The sequence below is a fragment of the Malus domestica genome, chromosome 09, assembly GCF_042453785.1.
Source record: "Malus domestica chromosome 09, GDT2T_hap1".
Taxonomy (NCBI): Eukaryota; Viridiplantae; Streptophyta; class Magnoliopsida; order Rosales; family Rosaceae; genus Malus; species Malus domestica.
The window spans coordinates 10,882,571-10,902,467 of record NC_091669.1 but is presented as its reverse complement, the minus strand read 5'-3'; the positions used below and the strand labels follow the sequence as shown (position 1 = coordinate 10,902,467).

Genomic DNA, 19,897 nt, shown 5'->3' with positions numbered 1-19,897 from the left:
CAAATTTAGTTTCCCTAGCATTACTCATTTTATAGTGTATTTTAAGCATTCACAAATCTCGCTTCCCCCTGAGATTTCGAGAGAATTGAATCAAAACCTTACATGGAATCTCTATAAATCAATTAAACTTCATCAAAAGTCTTACATGGAATCTCTATAAATCCTTTAAAATCTATTAAAATTCCAACTCAATACACCCAGGTAGATATTTTTTTGGTTGTTGTATTAACACCCTAAGTTGAAAACACCCCATATTTTGTTTTTCTATTAAAATTTATCCTAATACACGCTAGATACTTTCCCGTAATAGTCTCATCCCACACTCTTTTCATGCACCCCACGTTTTATTTTATTTTTATTCTTAACTTTTGTGTGAAAACAAGGGGAAATTGACTTTCTGGACAAACAATTAGATCCCATAACTTTCAGCAGCCAAATATATTTACAAAGATGTTAAAAAAACCTTCGAGTCATGTCAACAGCTCTAAAACTAGGCAAACGTGAGCCCGTTAAATGTTACAGACGTCGTTGCCAGGGTCGTTAGCTTTGGAGTCTAGGGGGATAGTTTTATGCAAAAACTTTGACAAGTTGTTGCAGATAGACATGTGCAACAACTTTTGCTCTCAATGTGGATTATTTTAGGGAACGACTCTCAAATTGTTGTACATTCCATAATCATCGACTTCTTTTCGTTGCCTAGCTATCAGTTTAAACGAGGACTCCATAGTTGTTGCTTATCCATCAGTAACATGTATGTCGTACGTTGCCCATTGTGGATTTGCTTGCATCATCTACAACTTCTTTCTGCTTCGTTTTCATTTCTCAAAAAGAATACTGAATATATGAACGAGTATTACATAATCTTACTATGTCAATATGATGTTTCGAATGAAAATAAAGTTACATTACATCCTAAGAAAGGAGCGAACGAAAGCCTTACAACCTGAGTTTGGATGTTTTCACTACTTCCCAGTTGCCGGTGAAATTAAAGTCTCTACATACATAGCTAAGTCAAGCGACAGAGACTCTTTAGGTTTAAGAGCACTTCTATATCTGTTTTCCTTTATATCATATAGTTTTAATCCACCCTGTGTTGACTGTATGAAAATTTTATCATCCTGTGAAACGTACACTGTATGTGACAGGTTTTGATCTTCCAGCAAAATCAGTTTGGTCCAAGATTCCTCAACTCCATATTCCATCATCACCCATATTTCCGTATTCCAAAGGCTGAAATTGGTAAGTAAACACAAAAGGTTAGAACATTTATAATCCCCAACATCATACCCCATTGATTGATCTTCGAGAACATTGGGTAACGGCACTAGCTCCTGAAATTTTTCCTTTGCTAGATCGAAAGAGGTGATTACTGATTTCGCACCTACTCGCCCAATTACTGATTTCGCACGTATTCGCCCATCTTCACCATGTTGATAGTCTATCCAATGTAGGGCACCATTGAACAACAAACCTCGCCTCCTCAGTTCACGATCATTGAGACCTTCAAGAATCCTCCATGAACCCATTTTCAGCGTATAGAGAAAAACTTCGTAGGTTCCATGTTCAGTTAGACATTGGCAAATGACTTTGTAATCATCAGTCGCAGAATCATAACCGAATCCATAAAATGTCGGTAGGAAAACTTCAGCTGGAGCAGGTTTTGGTATCTCGTTGGAATTTCCAGTACAAGGGTTCCACAAGAAAACGTTCTCACAGTTTATATAAAGACAGATCAGGCCATTGCTAGAACCCATAATCTGCACGAATCTTCTTTCAGGCTGCATTATTGGTAATTTGTGCTTTCTGCAGCGTGGAACAACTATACGACTAATATTTTCGTGCTTGTTCTTCGCTAATAGTGACAATAATGATTCGTAGTCAATGGACTTGAGATGCCTCCAGCTTGTAAACATTAGCAGCCTCCAGTTGGTGTTGTGTCTAACTGCTTGGCAGAGCTGTTTTCTAACAAAATTAGGGTCAGAGATTAGGGTACACCATGACTTGCATACCCGCCGAAATCGTAGTAAAGACTTCCCTGGAACCCATGACAGTATCTCAAGGATGATGTCATCGTTGAAAATACAGGCGCCATCATCGGAGGGGACCAGTTGCGTCTCTCGTTCCAGGAGGCCGCTGTCTGCCATGTTAGTAAGATTATCAAATCTATCTCATCTGACTGCAAAAAGATCCATAAAAATGGGAAGAAAAGTAGAAAAAAAAAAAACCCTAAAGCTTTTACGTATGTAGGGTTTGTTGGAGCAATATTAGAAAATATGAAAATAACAATATAATTCCAATGATAATAATCATAAAGAAATTTCTAACATCAATTATATATGAGATTAATATAAACAACTAAAGATAAAGTTAGAAAAACTGACAAATTTAGAGATTGAGGCTTGCATAAATGCAATGTCCTAAAGACAGAATTTCGCCCCTACTCTTGTGCTTGTAGTTCAATAGGCGTCCATCTCCTAGGTTTCAACAATCTATAATCCGAAGTCAAAACACTTCAATCTTTGGATTCTGGCGAACTTTATATATTTCGTACTCTCAAGACACGACTCGGAATTTGACTAAGAATGAGAGAAACAAAGTGGGGAAACCCTATTTCTCAAGAGTAAAAATTAACTCTAATTTCTCTATATATTAATGATAATGGTTTCATGAGTTTTATAGAACCCAAGTACTTCTTGTTAAAGAGATGTAACTTTTCATCTATAAGTATACATCACTTATCAAGAGAATACACCTAAACAACATAACCTTTCTAAGAAATTTGTTAACACTATTTTTCATTCAATTATTAAAATTATATATTACAATATTTTATACTATAATATATAATTTCCAACAATCCCCCTCATGAATGACAAACCAGGAAGAATTTGAGAGTACAGGCGGACAAGAGATGCATCGGGAGATGTGTTTTTTGGACTTGAACCTACCCTAGTGAATACTTATCGGATTTACTTGGTGACGCGGTGAGTATAAAATCTTGAACTGTTCACCGCAATATTAAACTGAGACAATAAGCAACACACATCACTAATCCTAATATATTCCGGTTCATATGGTTGTGTTTATTTTGGTCCTGAACAAATCCCGGATTTATGAGAGCTTTAGAGAATTTAGCCATCTCATTCTCATAGAAGCGACCCACTTCTACTCTCACATAGGTAACCATTGATTAAGAATAGTCTGCTTTATTCCTCTTATTTATAAGATATCACTGTCATTAAGTATAAATATACAACCTAAAACGTCTGCAGACAACACATTTCTTCCATCATAGGAATGAGGTATATAGTGTGTTAACTTCTTTGAATCATATATATAGTGTGTTAACTTCTTTGAATCATACCCAACCAGTTTGCCTATTGAACTTAGACTATGGGATCTCCAATCAACTAAGTTAGGATTCCGCTCGGCTGGTTCATTAGTTATGTTGGCTTTAGCCTCATTCCCCTCGATGATCAACTTACTCTCTAGTCTAACCTTTCCACTACTAGGTTGACTATTTTTAATGGTGTGCACAATCCATCTTATGAAATTATATTTCATACGAGAATAATTGTTTTACAATGTCAAGTCCTCAAAACATAGGTTAAGACTTTTCAACAATTTGCTAACACTAGGAAATAGATTTCCCCCACATTTAAGGTATTTGTAAGAAGGTCTCTAACCTTGTCATACCATAAACAATAACTCATGACAAGAGATGACATTTTGATTATCTCACTCAATTAGCAAATTACATTTTCCATTCTTCTTATGCAAATCTCATATCTCAAAGATACGTGCAGCTACTCAAATAACGAAGCCAAAATGATGCTATTCAAAGGGCACCGTCACAACTATCAAAGGTTACCGTCTAAGAAAGAACTATCATCTCCATAACCAGTAACCGAATTGTTACAGTTTGAATGAACCAAATCCATGACCCTACGATGGAAACGATCGTGCCTTTCCATGAGAAGCACTTCTTAGCTTTTATTTCAAAATTGTCAAGGATCTAGAACCCCTAGAGAAATATTATCTTCTTTTGATTATGGGCCTCAACCTATACAATGTAATTTGTGAATCGTACATGCAACCCTTAAAATTGCAAAATATTCCCCACAGTTTTAGTGTCTTTTAATTTGATTCAACATAAGTCTTGGACCTTGACCCCATAATTAAATAAGCGTCTTTCAACGTTGACAGATAACTCATCTAAAATGAGTTCAGTTTATCATTTTATTTTCGTTGCTTCTCAAAGCCAAATTTATCCACTTTCTGGGTTCTTATCATGACTGACCATGACTAAAGACTAAACCCAATTTTGCATATGCACACATATGCCTAAGTAATTGTTTAATTTCCTTCATATGTATTCCATTCTATCCATGAATAAATATAAATAATCTGCACTCACTTATATTCTATGATACCATGGAAGTTGGGTTCATATCTTCTACTGGAGTTTTCCAAACTGTTTCAATACAGATTTAGAACAACCCCATTTTATTTGGGTAGTCATTCTTCATCGAGAGCTTTCGCTGACATCTTTATGAATATAAGGGTTTTCTCAACAAAACCTGATTAATCATCCTCGTGCCCAATCAAATATTGATTTCCTTTGTCCCAAGAAAGAAACATTGCATCAGTCCACGAATTGGTACACATTATTGCCCTTTTAGATTTGCAAATAATGCAAATTTTTGAATCAAGCCATTTCATTTAGCCTTAACTGTCACCTCCTTTCTAATAGAAAAGTCAATGCCAAACATACTTGCCAAATATTCATGAATGATGCAATTGAATCATAAGAATCGCATATGTGAAACAAAAGATTCATGATTGCAGTGTAACATATATTATCAATATATCCATGTTTTCTCTGAAAATATCTCAAAACCAATCATGATAATAAAAAAAAATTTAGAATAGCCATATCTGATTTCAGCCCCCAACCACGAACCACACTAAACTGATTGGTTAAAGTACCGAATACCTTTTCATGGAGATATCCAGGTCACTTATCAGTAACTCATGAAATAATTTAATTTTGTTCTTTGAAAGAAACACTCTGGGCATCAGCCCATATGACAATTCAAATTTTAACATGGTGGTAAATGGCGGTAAATGGCCAGAGACATCAATACCCTCTCACTGTCAAATGTAGAAATATCTATTTATTAATTTTCTTTTAGTCTCATATGAATGGCAGATTCATTTTAGTGAGAATAACCAGGCCAAGAAGGCATATATGTTGTAACATACATATGCAAACAATGAAAGCACACATATAATTGCCAGATGAAAACCGAAAAACATCAGTATATACACAATGCAATTACCACTAGTGTGGCAACTTACAAATATTATTGTATATATCAAGAATTCAAGCACATCAAATAAACTAATATACATCAATATGCTAATAAAATCCAGCCCCACAAATTTTCCAAAGCAACATCAGAGTTTCTTCTACTTAGCGTTTAGGGCTATGTTCAATGTTATTGATTTTAACTTCTTCTATTACGTACTCAGACTCATACTCTCTAATATTGCAAGAGAAAAAATTTATGTCTTTAGATTGTTGGAGCAATTTTAGAAAATATGAAAATAACAATATAATTCCAATGATAATAATCATAAAGAAATTCCAAACATCAATTATATATGAGATTAATATAAACAACTAGAGATAAAATTAGAAAAACTGACAAACTTGGAGATTGAGGCTTGTATAAATGCAATGTCCTAAAGACAGAATTTTGCCACTACTCTTGTGCTTGTAGTTCAATAGGCGTCCATCTCTTAGGATTCAACAATCTATAATCCGAAGTCAAAACACTTCAATCTTCGGACTCTGGCAAACTTTATATATTCCGTACTCTCAAGACAAGACTCAGAATTTGACTAAGAACGAGAGAAACAAAGTGGGGAAACCCTATTTCTCAAGAGTAAAAATTAACTCTAATTTCTCTATATATTAATGATAATGGTTTCATGAGTTTATATAGAACCCAAGTACTTCTGGTTAAGGAGATGTAACTTTTCATCTATAAGTATACATCACTTATCAAGAGAATACACCTAAACAACATAACCTTTCTAAGAAATTGGTTAACACTATTTTTCATTCAATTATTAAAATTATATATTACAATATTTTATACTATAATATATAATTTCCAACAGGGTTTATAAAACGAAAGGAGGTACTGGTCAGTCTGCTGGCCAAGTTCAACATGCCGCAAGAGCTAGGAATTCATATACTACCATTTAAAAAATTCCTAAGAATTTTGCTATGATATTGGGACGAGGAAAGCATAATCAGACAAATAATCATCTGAATGATAGAGTTCTAGCGACGCCAAAAAAAAAAAAAAATCAGAATCATCCCAATATAAAACCCTAAAATATATGGGTGTAAAGTTGACGAAACAATCTTGAAAGAAGTAGAAAAAAAAAGAATCAAATTAGCAAACTATGTGTTAAGAAAAAAAATCCATACCTGTGATTATCATTGGGACAGGTGAAGGGAAGAAGATGAAGAGACAAGAGGTTTGTGCGTTGTGCAGGGAGGAACAGGGAAGGGAAGATTGCAAGCGAAAATGATTCTGCGTTTGTTGTGTTATTTCGAAATGGGTGGCTATTTTGAGTCGAATTGGATATTTTAAGTTAGGTATTCTTAAGCAAATTATGGTTCCACATTCTTAGACAACACGTGAACCACGATATCCACCTTCGTTGCTATAGCCGTTATCTCCACATTGGACGAGCATGCTTAATACGCGGTGCTCCTAGTTTTAGTCGATTCCCTACCATTTACGTTGTACCATATATTGGGCCTTAATTGGGCCTCAACTACACTATGTACCATATATTGGTCTTCCATAACTGGGCTTCATAAAAAATATTTGGAGGACTTAGCCCATTATTTATGTATTGAGGAACGAACCCTTATTTTATAAAAGGGCCTCCCTCACCATCATTAGAGAGCATCGCCGCCTGCTGAGCAACCGCCTCGCCACGAGCATCAACTCTTAGCCCATCACTTATGTATTGAGGAGCGAGTCCTTATTCTATAAAAAGGGCTCCCTCACCTTCAACGCCATAAGCCGAGCCAACCAAGGCAACATAAGCCACAAGCAGAACAGCCTCGCAACATGTGCTACTTCTAGTTGAGCATCATTTTAGATTGGGCACCGCCTCATATCGAGTATCAGTTCTAAACGACATCTAGTTACTTCGGCCCACACATGGACTGAATTGCAAGTCTCCAGCCAAAATACTCTCTGACTGAAGAATTGGGGGACTACTATTTGTACCATACTTAGGGCCTCTGTATTTAGATCTCGTATAAATACTCGGGGGACTCAAATATAATTATATAATAAATGAAGGGGCAAATATGTAAAAAGGGGATGAGCCCTTAGTCTATAAAATGGCCTCCTCACCCTCATAATCCTCAAGCTCTGAGATTCAGAGCAAAGCCTCACTCTCATATTCCAAGCTCTCACAATCCTCTCACAAACAGAGAAATACAATATCAGTGTGGACGTAGCCCAAACATTGGGGTGAACCACGATACATTTTGTGTTATTTATTTTCTTGCAAATTCACAGTCGGATTTACATTATTCCAAAACCCCTCCAGTTTTGTGCATCAACATATCCATTGAGACGAATTTGCAACAACATTCTCAATTATAGTAGACGATGCTGCTTCATTCGCTTCCTTGTCCACTATGTTTCCAATCCATCACCTCGAACATCTATCTATGACTATGGTAGCTTAGCATTCATCACTCTCAAGTGCTCATACAAGCAGGGGCAGATGAAAATAGGACCAAGGTGGTCTCAGGACCACCCGAGTCACCAATCCGAGAAGTCAGAGTCGGCAAATTGAACATGACTGCATGAAAACATGTAATTCAGAGGCAAAACCAATAAAAGGAAGGGCTTATATAGCCATTGGTTTCAACAATCAGATCTAGACAACATGAAAGTTACAACTTATTCTAGGTGCAACCGGCATTTGCCTCTAAACGTACAAACTGGATTCTGATAATTTTGAAATATGATTCGAGACCTATTCCTAAACCAGTTTTCAGGAAACAGTCCGAACAATTAATTCAAACCACAGTACATAAGAATAGCCATAAAGTTTGTATTGGTAATTTCTTCATCAATTTGATAAGTGAAGGACAACCGTTAAGCAGAATCTCTGTTCATCTCATATGTGAGTTATATCACACAGTCAATGTTACTCGTAGATATGGCTTGTCACTCGATCACCACATATCAAAAGTTAGAAAGTTCAATCGCATCAATAAAATCATTTACTAAAAAAGATTCGGTAGCACTTTTGTTTGAAAAGTGCACAATTGAAAAGCAATTCAATGAAAAAGGGGGGGGAGGCAGGTCAGTCTCTTTTTTTTTTTATAGAAAAACAATTCAACGAAAATTCACAATAGCAACTTCTAGTAAATGAATCAAATTGTCAGGCATACAAAGCTTCCGTAGGCAAATTATTACACCAAACTTGTTATCGATGCCGTTTAGGATTTAATTATGTAGCATCCCCTGGAGACTTAAACCAATCATTGACGATATTCGATGATTGGCTTCCTCTTTCCTCTGCATCAAAAGGATGCATGTCTTCAGGAAGATTGCGAATATGGGCGTTTCCAATCAAAACATATGCTTTGCAGGGTTCAATGTTGTCTCCAAGGTCTCTTTAGACAAAGGCATGAGCTGTTATGTGCTTGTGGTTTATGCACATGTTTTCGGAACTCTAGCAACTGCTCTTCTTGCCCTAATTTTCGAAAGGTCAATATAGTTTTCATTCTTCTTGTATTTTTGTTTATGTTGTATCCGATATGAATTTCTCCTCTCATTAAGCGTAACCTATCTCATGGCAGACAAAACAAGAGCAAAATCAGTGTTCCAGTCTTGCGAAATGTCTTCTTCTTGGGCTTCCTTGGGTGAGAAGCTTGCTAAACTCAGAACAAGTAATCTAATTCTGATTAATCCTCTAAATTTTCGTGTCTATCTTAGAGGAGTGTTAGGAAGAACATTGAATTACATGGGACTTGAGTACACTTCAGCGACTTTTGGAACAGCCATGAGCAACCTTATTCCATGTATTACCTTTATCATAGCAGTTTTGTGCAGGTAATGCAATCCATTTGGTCACACGTAGAAGTCATATGATTATTGCATTAGGATTTTAAGGATTTACATCATGATGTACTCAGGATGAAGAAATTCGATATTGGGAAGCTTGGCACGTAAACAAAGACTGGGGGAACTCTTGTTAGGTTTGCTGGCGCGACACTGATGACCCTATACAAGGGCATTGCTGTGATTTCAATGCACATTGAAGGCTCCCATCGAACTGCAGCTACCTCAAAACCATCCATAGACAGAGACTGGATAAAGGGCTCTCTTGTCCTTCTTGTTTCGTATTTTGCATTATCTGCATTCTACATCTTACAGGTGCTAAAAAAACCTACATCTTATACAAGTTTTGTCACAATTCTCATAGCCACGTAATATTATTGATGCAGACGGTAACAATTGAAATGTTTCCAGCACCAATCACGCTTACCTTACTCATTTACTTATCGGGGACTTTACTCACGGGGATCATGGCAACGATTCTCGATCACAAAGCATCCTCTTGGAAGTTATCATGGAACATTACACTTCTTGCTCCTATGTATAGTGTAAGAATCCAAACTCCGAAGACTGGTCTTTTAAATGTCTAATATTTTTACTGCTCGGATCATGGAAATCTGAGGAGGTGAAACCTTTTTTACAGGGAGTAGTGATTTTGGGACTTGTGATTTATCTGCAAACTTTGGTAGCAAAAACAAGAGGTCCAGTTTTCATGACAGCATTTAGACCCCTGGCTACGATTGTTGCGGCTATTATGGGATTGTTTATTTTAGGAGAAGCTATATACTTGGGAAGGTATTTCTAAACTGAGTTGAGTCATGATCAATTTATTGGATCCCGAGTCTCTACATTTAGAATCAGTACTTTTATCCGCCTTTTACTTCGTGTAGTGCATTGTATTGATCAGCATTTACGGGCTATATGATAACCATTTCATTTTTTTTCTTAAACTGAAAATTTCGAAAACGAAATGGTTATCAAATCTTAGGGATCATTTCTATTGATTTTCAATCTAAAGAATCATTTCTATTGATTATGCAAATCTTAATGACCATTTTAGCTATTTAGCTTTGAAAAATAACTCAAATAATAAAAAGAAGGGCAAAAGACTGTTTACTACCCTCATGTTTCGTGGTTTTCAAGATTTAGTACATAAAGTTTTTTCGTCCCAAAGTCATACCTAAAGTGTAAATTTTGGGACAGTCTCATACATCCGTTAGACAAACTGTTAAGTCTTCCGTTAACTGATGACATGGCACCCACGTGGACAATGATTGGATGCCACGTGTCAATAAGGGTCCCACGTGGATATTAAAAATTAAAAATTAAAAATTAAAAAATTACAAAAATTTAAAAATAAAAATTTCAATTTATGTCATAAGGAAGGAAGGCGCTGGCGATGCCTCTTCCTTCTTTTTCCTTTCCTGCTGGTTTTTCTCCTGCTCTCTCACCCCAAAACTACCCAACAACCCTTGCAAGGTTGCCCTCACGACCAAGTAATCCTCAACAGAGGTTTAGGGGACGGAGGGAAAAGCTCAGCGCAGACCTTGTTACCTTCACCGTCACTACCAGTAGACCCATCTTCCTCTCGCTGCCACCGGCGATGATGGTGTACGAAGACCAGATCGGTCACCGGCAGAGGGATCGAAGGGGAAAATGAAGCGGGCCAAATGATATGCCTATCATACCGATTTGTAGAATTCGAATTCTTCATCTATAGAGTTTGCCTTTGAAATTTTTCCCAAATCCATTTCCGTTAATTTTTCCCTATTCTTGCTTGAAACCACTGCAGACGCTAAAGATTTTATTTGTGTTTTCTGGGAAATGGATGGATTAATTCTTGGGTATATGAGAAGTCTTTTGCTTTTTTGGGTTGTTTGATAGGTTAATTCTTTGATTAATCCTTCCTTTTTGCCTTTTGGAATGGGAAAAGAAAAACGAATGTCGAGGGGTTTAGGGATGAAGGGATAGAAAGAAACGGAGAAGCTGAAAAAAAAATTCAAAATAATCTTGGGCCGTAGGATATGAGCTGAACGGTTCAGATGGATTGATCCCCACTGGATCCGCAGAGAAAGATCCGCGCGAGGATCCTGGTCCCTGCGAATCCACCATTCCCCCTCCATCTTCAGCCGTGCGCCTTCAGATTTGCGGCGAGATCGAAGCTGTGGCATGCCTCCGGCGGCGACGTCGATTTCTCCTCCGCCTCGGTCATCCCGTCGCTGGTTCTCTGCGAAGTGGCTGCGATCAAGTTCATGGCGGACTTGGAAACTGACGAGTTGTTCGCCAGGAGGATGAACCCAATTGAGAACAGCGAGGCAGGTGCCGGAGAAGAAGACGGTACAGATGAAGATGGGTTGAAAAATTAGGAAAAGCCAGTGTCTTTTGCCAAGGTGGGGCTCGAAGGTTCGAGCTCACGAGGCTGTCAGATAGGAGATGAGGGTTGGGTGGGTGCAGAGAAGAGAAGGGAGGGATGGATGAAGGAGGGAGAATGGATGGGGTGTCGGGGATGAGGTAGGGGAGGTAGAAGAAGACCCTTTAAAAAAAATTAATATTATTTTATTATTTATTTTAAAAATTTTAATCCACGTGGCACCTAATCATTGTCCACGTGGGTGCCACATTATCAATTAACGAAATATATCAGTTAACGAAAAACTTAACAGTTTGACTAACGGATGTATGAGACTGTCCCAAAATTTACACTTTAAGTATGACTCTGGGACGAAAAAAACTTGATGTACTAAATCTTAAAAACCACGAAACATGAGGAAGGGTAGTAAATACTTTTACCCTAAAAAAGAACTTGTGTCAAATCCATGGTTGTTAAACCCTTTTCTAAAACCCTCCATTTTCATTTAGGAGAACAAAGCAGTAAACATGAGTGTCCGTCTGTCTCTCCGCCACCGCTCTTTCGCATACCTCAATCGCTGCCTTTCCTCCTCGCCCTTCTCCACGACCACCACCTCCAAAATCCCCACCCTTTACGAACCCACCGCCGCCCCCACCACCACCACCCAAAACGACGCCGTCCCCACCACAACCCTCCAACTCCTCTCATGGGGCAGAGGCGCCTCCGGCCAGCTCGGCGGCGGCATCGAAGAAATCCGGCTCTACCCAACTCCAGTCGCCAACCTCGTCGTTCCCACCTCATCCTTCACTCTTTCACCAACCCAGGGCCGAATTCAAGCACCCAATTGCTCAAATCAAAAGAACAATGCCGACAGCGGTGTTGTGGAGGTGGGTATTTCTTGTGGCTTGTTCCACTCATCGCTGTTGGTAGACGGTAAGGTTTGGATTTGGGGTAAAGGCGACGGCGGTCGACTTGGTTTTGGGCATGAGAATTCTCTGTTTCTCCCCACTTTGAACCCGAATTTGGATTCGGTTCGCTTTGTGGCGCTTGGCGGGTTGCATTCGGTGGCGCTCACCGCCACCGGGGAGGTCTATACTTGGTCAGTACAATAGTAAAGATTACACATTTCTAGCAGTTTATCACAGGATGTGTTGCCCTGCATTTTGTTGATTGCTTCGGTTTTCTTTGTTGTTTTCAATTTGCACAAATATTTACTGCTTTGATCTTATTGAAAGAGGAAGTATTGTATTGAATTCACGGTTTACCTGTATAGAACATATTGTGGCATTGTAAGCCCATAACTTGTAAAGTTCGTTTCTTCGCAAGAGTAATCGTTTCTAATCTCAACTATATGCAGTTAAATTTTTTTTTTTTTTTATGAGTAAAATTGCCCAAAACATTTGCTTGTTACAAGTTGAAAGACCAATTTACTATTTACTTATCCAGCCCGCATGAATTTTATCAAATTCTAACACTTGCTCCATAAGTTTGATATAATTATATTGTTTTCGTGTGTGCTACAAATCTTTATGTTCATTGACCATATTGCTCTATCGACTCATGGTTGTCCTTAAACATGAAGCTTGCAGGGGTTATGGTGGTTTTGGTGCACTTGGGCATTCTGTTTATACTAGAGAGTTGTTCCCTAGATTGGTAGAAGGATCGTGGAGTGGGAAAATACGTCATATTTCGACTAGTGGGACGCATACTGGTGCCATCACGGAATCAGGTTTGTTGCTGTTATATTTTACTGGAGTAAATGTGGTACCGTGTGGATGCAACAAATTAATGGACTCCAACCGCTAGGATAGGAAGAATTTAAACTAGTATGTTGCAGATGGCATGCTTTTCCGTTTCTCACTCCTTTCTGGCTTTCTGCATTCGTATTCCAGTATGAAGATTATGTTTATATGTTTGATTTGTCGTTACATATAATAGGCTATTAGTATTACTAATTGGATGTAGCTTGTAGGAGAACTTTATACTTGGGGTCGAGATGAAGGGGATGGTAGATTGGGACTTGGTCCTAATCGAGGCCCAAACGAGGGTGGTGGACTCAGCATACCCTCCAAAGTAAAAGCATTACCTATGCCTGTGACTGCTGTTTCTTGCGGAGGTTTTTTCACAATGGCACTGACAGAAGATGGGGAACTTTGGAATTGGGGAGGTAAGGTTGCAGCCTCTTATGTGGAAAGTGTTTGCTTCTTTCTTATACAAGTGAATTAAATTTATTTACTGTAACTTAACCACATACTGCCAATGCTGAGTAAGTTTTGTATAATTGTTGTAGGAAATGGTGTTATTGTTTTCAAATGTTCTCCAAAATATTTGATTCATTAGTCAATGAGTCAATGGAAGTTCATATCAACCTGTAAATTTGACAAATGGAGATAGCCATAAGGGGATAATAAAAGGCTAGATTTAGTTTATTTTAGCAATCCCGAGGCCATTGGAACATCTGTGAGGGAAGCGTTGTTGTGACTGTTAAATTAAGGAGCTTAGCTAATTGGCTCTTGATATTGTTGCCATCTTTGAGACTTATGACTGACTTTAAATGCTCCACTTTAATGAAACTAACTTATTGCGTTTTCTTGTTATTTTCTCAGCAAACTCTAACTATGAGCTTGGAAGGGGTGATAAGGTTGGTGGTTGGACACCAAAACCAGTTCCTAGTCTTGCAGGCATTCGTATTATTCAGATAGAAAGTGGTGGATATCATTCTCTTGCGTTAAATGGTAAATTGACTGCAGCAGCAACTATTATTGTCTTTAGTTCTGGAAAGGTTAAGTCTTATTAATGGTCCTTCTTTCTTGGTGTTTAATTTTCAGATGAAGGTAAAGTACTTTCTTGGGGCCATGGTGGTCATGGTCAGTTGGGCAACTCTTCTTTACAAAGTCAGAAAACACCTACAGTTGTTGAGGCTTTACCTGATGAGCGTGTTATCTATATTGCTTGCGGGGGTTCATCTTCAGCAGCTATAACAGGTAATGACTCGTGCCTTATTGGTACTGTAATCAATTAGGCCTTAGAAATACTTTATTCTGGCACTCAAATGCGTAAATTCCTTGCATCCTCTAATTTTACATTCTACCAGAGCATTTATCATGAGTCATAAACGTGCTATTGTAGCAAAACAGGTTGGTTTTTCGTTGAAGGTTTAGTCATCCATAGATATTTGTATTTAGGAAACAATTCCAGACTTAAAGATGGTCTTAGAGAGCATTACAAATTTTAGTTGCATAAATCAGAACATGGATAGGCAGATGTTTTGGCTTTTGGTTCAAACCAGTAAGGGTGAAACTTTCATACATTCCTGCTGAGTGTCCATCTTTTGTTTCGTAACAGATAAAGGAAAGTTGTATATGTGGGGATACACCAAAGACTCTCAGTTAGGAGTACCTGGGCTGCCGGAGATCCAACCATCTCCTGTTGAAGTCAAGTTTTTAATGGAGGATGATGGACTGGGAGCCCACAATGTGCTGTCTGTTGCAGTTGGTGCTTCCCATGCCATGTGCTTGGTTTCAAGGTCCGTTTGTCAAAAATTTCACGGTGATAATTACTAACGTTTTCCTTCTCTCTAACATATATAGATTCGCAACAGGGATGAATTGTCCAACTGAGCTAGGAGAAAAATGAAAATCTATGGTTCTGAAGTAAGCTGATTTGAGATTATAAAGATTATCGCATGCGAGAAAGATGACGTCTAGTCAAGATATACAAGAAATACGACACACGAAATAAAATGTGAACGCTTGAGTGCAATAAGTTGCTGCCCTTCCTTGCTCTGGCGTAAGTGCTATTCGACCGTGTGTTCCAACTCAACTTGCTTAAACTTACTCAAGGAACCTGCTTCCAAATGCAACAGATCAGAGTCCTGTTGCAAGGATATGGCGACATTGACAGAACTCAGTCATTGAAAACACATTAGAGCTTCTCAGTCTCTTTAAATTATTGGCAGAGGTGGTGGATATCTTCTTTTACATTCTTGTAACGTATGGTGGTTCTTTGTTGTACCAGTTGCTAGACTGGCCCAAACTTTACTACAAATTTTCTTTGGCTGTGATTGTCCGGCAATTATTTTCATGATTTCGTTTCCAAAGTAATTTGAAAGTACATTTTTTCCCCATGATTTCTTCACCAATAGCTTTCGAGTTTCTCTTGCTTATTGTATTTACTTCTTCAATGTTTGCTTGAGGAGAGATTCCGTCTTTATCACCGCTGTATATTTCTCTCCATGTGAATAGGTCATGATTATGTGAAGGCAATTTAGCCAAAATAATTTCTAAGACTAGCATAACTTCTCACTTTGGTCATTGAAATTTGAAATCGATATAAGTAATCCATGAGTTTGTCCATCGTCAACCGTTTTGGTTATTCTGTGACATCTCTGTTAAATAAGTATCAGAATGACAAAAATACTCTTAATTTAATAAATAACGGGCCAAATGATTTGATAAATTTTGGGGGTGGTTTTTTCATTTTGGTCTGTATTTAATGAACATTTTTCACAGAATGACCAAAATGATTGAATATAGACAAACTTAGGGACAATTTCTATTGATTTTAAATCTCAATGACCAAAGTGAGGAGTTATGCTAATCTCAGATTCTCAGGAACTATTTTGGCTGAAGAGTTGTGTGAAATACACAAGGAGATTTATACCGGTGACAACATGGGTGACATTAATGGTGTCAATTGGTATCTCTAAGACTGACATGTCAAGTAACCCTGTTCTTGGAGAGAACATACATGAAACAGCTTCATTGTCACGTAGTGTCCCAATTCAATAATGTAATGATGTACGGATACAAATTTTCACATGACATTACAATATTGAATTAGGATGTTACAATAGGAGTGAACCTATTATGTGTAAGTCCTAGTTTGGTTGTTGTACCGTGATTTTCACTGCTTTCCTGGCTTTTTCCATGAAAATTTGAAAACAGTTACTTGCCAAATTTTATTTTTAAAATAAATTATTTGGGTAAAATGGACCCAACATTTTCTGAACATCATCGTACATTTACTTGGCTTTGCTTTCGTCTGCTGATGTTGATTGAGGCTTTTCACTTGCCATGGTTGTTTTATAATTTTCATGACAGACAGAGAGAGGGACATCATTTTCCTTGGCTTCAACGCTAAGTTCGTTAAAAGCTGGTTTTTCCCCAGCAGAGATATATCTCATGGCCTGGCGAGCTGGCGAGACATGGAAATATTATTTGATTTATGTGTTTGAGTTGTGAAAATAGCTTATTTGCAAAACAAAAATAAGGTTGCGTACGATATATATTTCTTTTCCAACCCTCTCAAAGCTTGAAGCCTTAGGTCATCTCCAACCGATAGTTGGCCAGAGAGCTCGTTTTAGCCCTCTGACCCTCCAAAATCCTTCAAGATATTAGGCCATCTCCAACCGAAGGGTCCAAAGGGCCAGAGGGCTGAAAATAGCCCTAAAACCGTCTCCAACCGAGGGCTAGGCCAGAGGGCTTGGGAATCTGGGAGGGCCCCACGGAATTTCAAAGGGCCAAAGGGCTAGCTGCTTTCGGCCAGCCAGCCAGCCCCGGGCTGGCTATTTTTATTTTTTTTTATAGTTTTCCTATTGTTGTCGGTTATAACCGATAACATTAAAGAAGGATTTTTTTAATATTGTTGGTTATAACCGACTATAATAGGTATTTATAGGCAAATTTTTTTATTTATTTACTATTAGTGTCGGTGATAAACGACACTAATAGTTTGAATTTTTTTTTAATATAACGGCTAGCTGAGTCAGCTAGTCGTTGGGGTTTTTTTTTTTTAATTTAAACATTTCCTTTCTTCTATAAATATGGTGAAGTTCTTTTAATTCTTCACTTCATTTGCAATATTTCATTCTTCAATATTTTTCAATATTTCCTTCAATATATTTCTCAATATTTCCTTCAATATTTCCTTCAATATATTTTCCAATATATCCTTCATCTATAATATTTGTTTCAATTTTTCAATAATTTCCTTCAATATTTTTTCAATAATTTCCTTCATTTTTTTCCTATAACTTATATTTCACAAAATTTGTTTCATATTTTTTTTAAATTCCATTTTTTTCCTATAACTTCTATTTCACAAACTTCTATTTCACAAAATTTGTTTCATATTTTTTCTAAATTCCATTTTTTTCTATAACTTCTATTTCACAAAATTTGTTTCATATTTTTTTTTAAATTCTATTTTTTTTCCTATAACTTCCTAAGCCATTATACAACATTAAATTAAATTAAGTAACATGAAACAACATTAAACAATATGAAACAACATTAAATAACATTAACCAACATAAAAATTATACAACATGAAACTTAAACAACATTTTAAAAAACATTTAAAAACATAAAACGTAAATGCCTACTCCATGCTTCTTTGGGCCCAAAGAGGTGCAACAAGATCTTGTTGTAGGTACTTGTTTGTGGCACGAGAACGTATCATTCTATAGCGCCTCATGTACTCATCTATAGAGATACTACCAGTTCTTGGATTGAAAGGCAAATTAGGCTCATCATATATTTTTGCACGAGCCCTTCTTGACCTATTTGGATCTTCTTGGTCGTCATCGGACTCTCCATCAATATACCCATCTCGCTTATCCTCCATTATCATATTATGTAATTTGATGCAAGACATTATGATGGAGTCCAAATTTTCTCGACTCCACCCTCTTGCCGGTTCGCTGATAATCTTCCACCATGCTTGTAGAATACCAAAAGCTCTCTCAACATCTTTCCAATATGTCTCTTGGTGTAAGGTAAACAACTTTTCCGCGTCATTCCTAGGGTTTGGAATTGCTTGGACAAGTGTCGCCCACTTTGGGTAGATGTCATCTGCCAAGTAATACCCCATATTGTATTGACGACCGTTGATGTAGTAGTCAAGTTGAGGTGCTTTACCTTCCGTCAAGTTATTGAAGAGGGGTGAACGCCCAAGAACTGTAATGTCATTTTGGGATCCAGGGACTCCAAAGAAAGCATGTTAGATCCATGTGTCATATGAGGCAACCGCCTCTAACACAACAGTTGGCTTTCTCGACCTTCCGCTAAAGCCTCATTGCCATCCGGTGGGACAGTTCTTCCAATCCCAATGCATGCAGTCTAATAACCCTATCATGCCCGGAAACCCACGGTCTTCAGCTTTGCGAAGGAGCCGATTCAGATCTTCTTGATTTGGCTCGCGGAGGTACTCGTCTTTGTAAAGCTGAACAATTGTGTCACAAAATTCTTGAAGAGTATCAAGGCATGTAAACTCATACATAACATGGGTTTCATCAATCAAATCAGCTGGGGAGTCAAGGCCATCATTCGGAGTGCAACAGTAACCTTCTGATGAGGTGAGAAACTAGGGCGGCCTGTTCGGTCCCGCTTCTATCGAAAGTGCGGATTGACTTGCTGGACATCACAAACTAAACGCTCGAAGACATGACGCCTCATCCGGAAGCGACGTCTGAAATCATCTTCTGTGTACACCGAGTTGGGGTCAAAGTAGTTATTCATCAGATTGGCATGCGTCATTGCTTTGTTTCATGGTTCGTAAGAGTGACCAGCAATAGAGCCACCCCATTGAGGTTGTTCCTCAGTTAGCTGACACATCATGGCCACAGCCATGGCTGCTGCTATGTTTTGTTTGTTGCTCCTTACTTGAACTTCTTCATCAGATTCCTCATCTTCTCATCTCATTTGCGCCCATTTTGCTTCTATTTTGGAATTGGATGAGGACCCCCAATTGGAATATGAAGAGGATCCAAAGTTGGAATTCATTGCAAACTTGAATTGAAAAAGATTGAATTTAAATAGATTGAATTCAAAGTTGTGTGAATTATATCCCAATCTCCACCCTATTTATAGCAAAAAAAAATTCAAATCCAATGGCTAGCTGACATCAGCATGATGTCAGCTACCAACGGCTAGCTGACGTCACTTAGCCGTTGGATTTGAATTTAAGTTGTAGTTTTTAAATAATAAATTATGTTTGGCCCTATGACCCTTTGGCCCTCGGTTGGAGATGGTTTTTTGTGAAAATGCTAAAACGAACCCTCTGGCCCTTGGTTGGAGACAGAGGCAAATATGGCCCTGTACTGTTCATTAAAATATTAATATCTTGGAGAATCTTGGAGGGCCAGAGGGCTAAAACGAGCCACTGGCCAACCATCCGAAGGGTCCAGAGGGCCAGAGGGCCGAAAATAGCCCGAAAATCGTCTCCAATCGAGGGTTAGGCCAAAGGGCTTTGGAATCAAGGAGGGCCACACGGGATCAGAGAGGGCTAAAGGGCTGGAGGGCTGGCTATTTTTTTTTAATGCTTTGTTATTTCTGTCGGTTATAGCCGACAGAAATAATATATACTATAT

General features: G+C 38.0%; 2 protein-coding genes across 3 annotated transcripts; one reads left to right on the top strand and one right to left on the bottom strand.

Moving 5' to 3' along the window:
• Positions 1–818: 818 nt before the first annotated feature.
• Positions 819–6,649, bottom strand: LOC103443283 (F-box/kelch-repeat protein At3g06240-like). 2 transcript variants are annotated; one of them, XM_008382103.4, is made up of 2 exons: positions 6,506–6,649; positions 819–2,137 (listed from the first exon to the last, which is right to left on the bottom strand). In XM_008382103.4, the coding sequence occupies exons 1-2, from the start codon at positions 6,516–6,518 to the stop codon at positions 963–965; spliced, it is 1,188 nt and encodes a 395-aa protein (XP_008380325.2). In that variant the 5' UTR covers positions 6,519–6,649; the 3' UTR covers positions 819–962. The 2 variants fall into 2 exon arrangements, with proteins under 2 accessions (XP_008380325.2, XP_028963977.1); XM_029108144.2 differs by having other exon boundaries at positions 819–2,176; positions 6,506–6,624.
• A 5,276-nt stretch (positions 6,650–11,925) lies between these two features.
• LOC103443284 (RCC1 domain-containing protein RUG3, mitochondrial) lies at positions 11,926–15,652 on the top strand. The gene is made up of 7 exons (XM_008382104.4): positions 11,926–12,625; positions 13,116–13,255; positions 13,499–13,693; positions 14,133–14,261; positions 14,355–14,510; positions 14,872–15,052; positions 15,128–15,652. The coding sequence occupies exons 1-7, from the start codon at positions 12,054–12,056 to the stop codon at positions 15,144–15,146; spliced, it is 1,392 nt and encodes a 463-aa protein (XP_008380326.1). The 5' UTR covers positions 11,926–12,053; the 3' UTR covers positions 15,147–15,652.
• Positions 15,653–19,897: the final 4,245 nt, after the last annotated feature.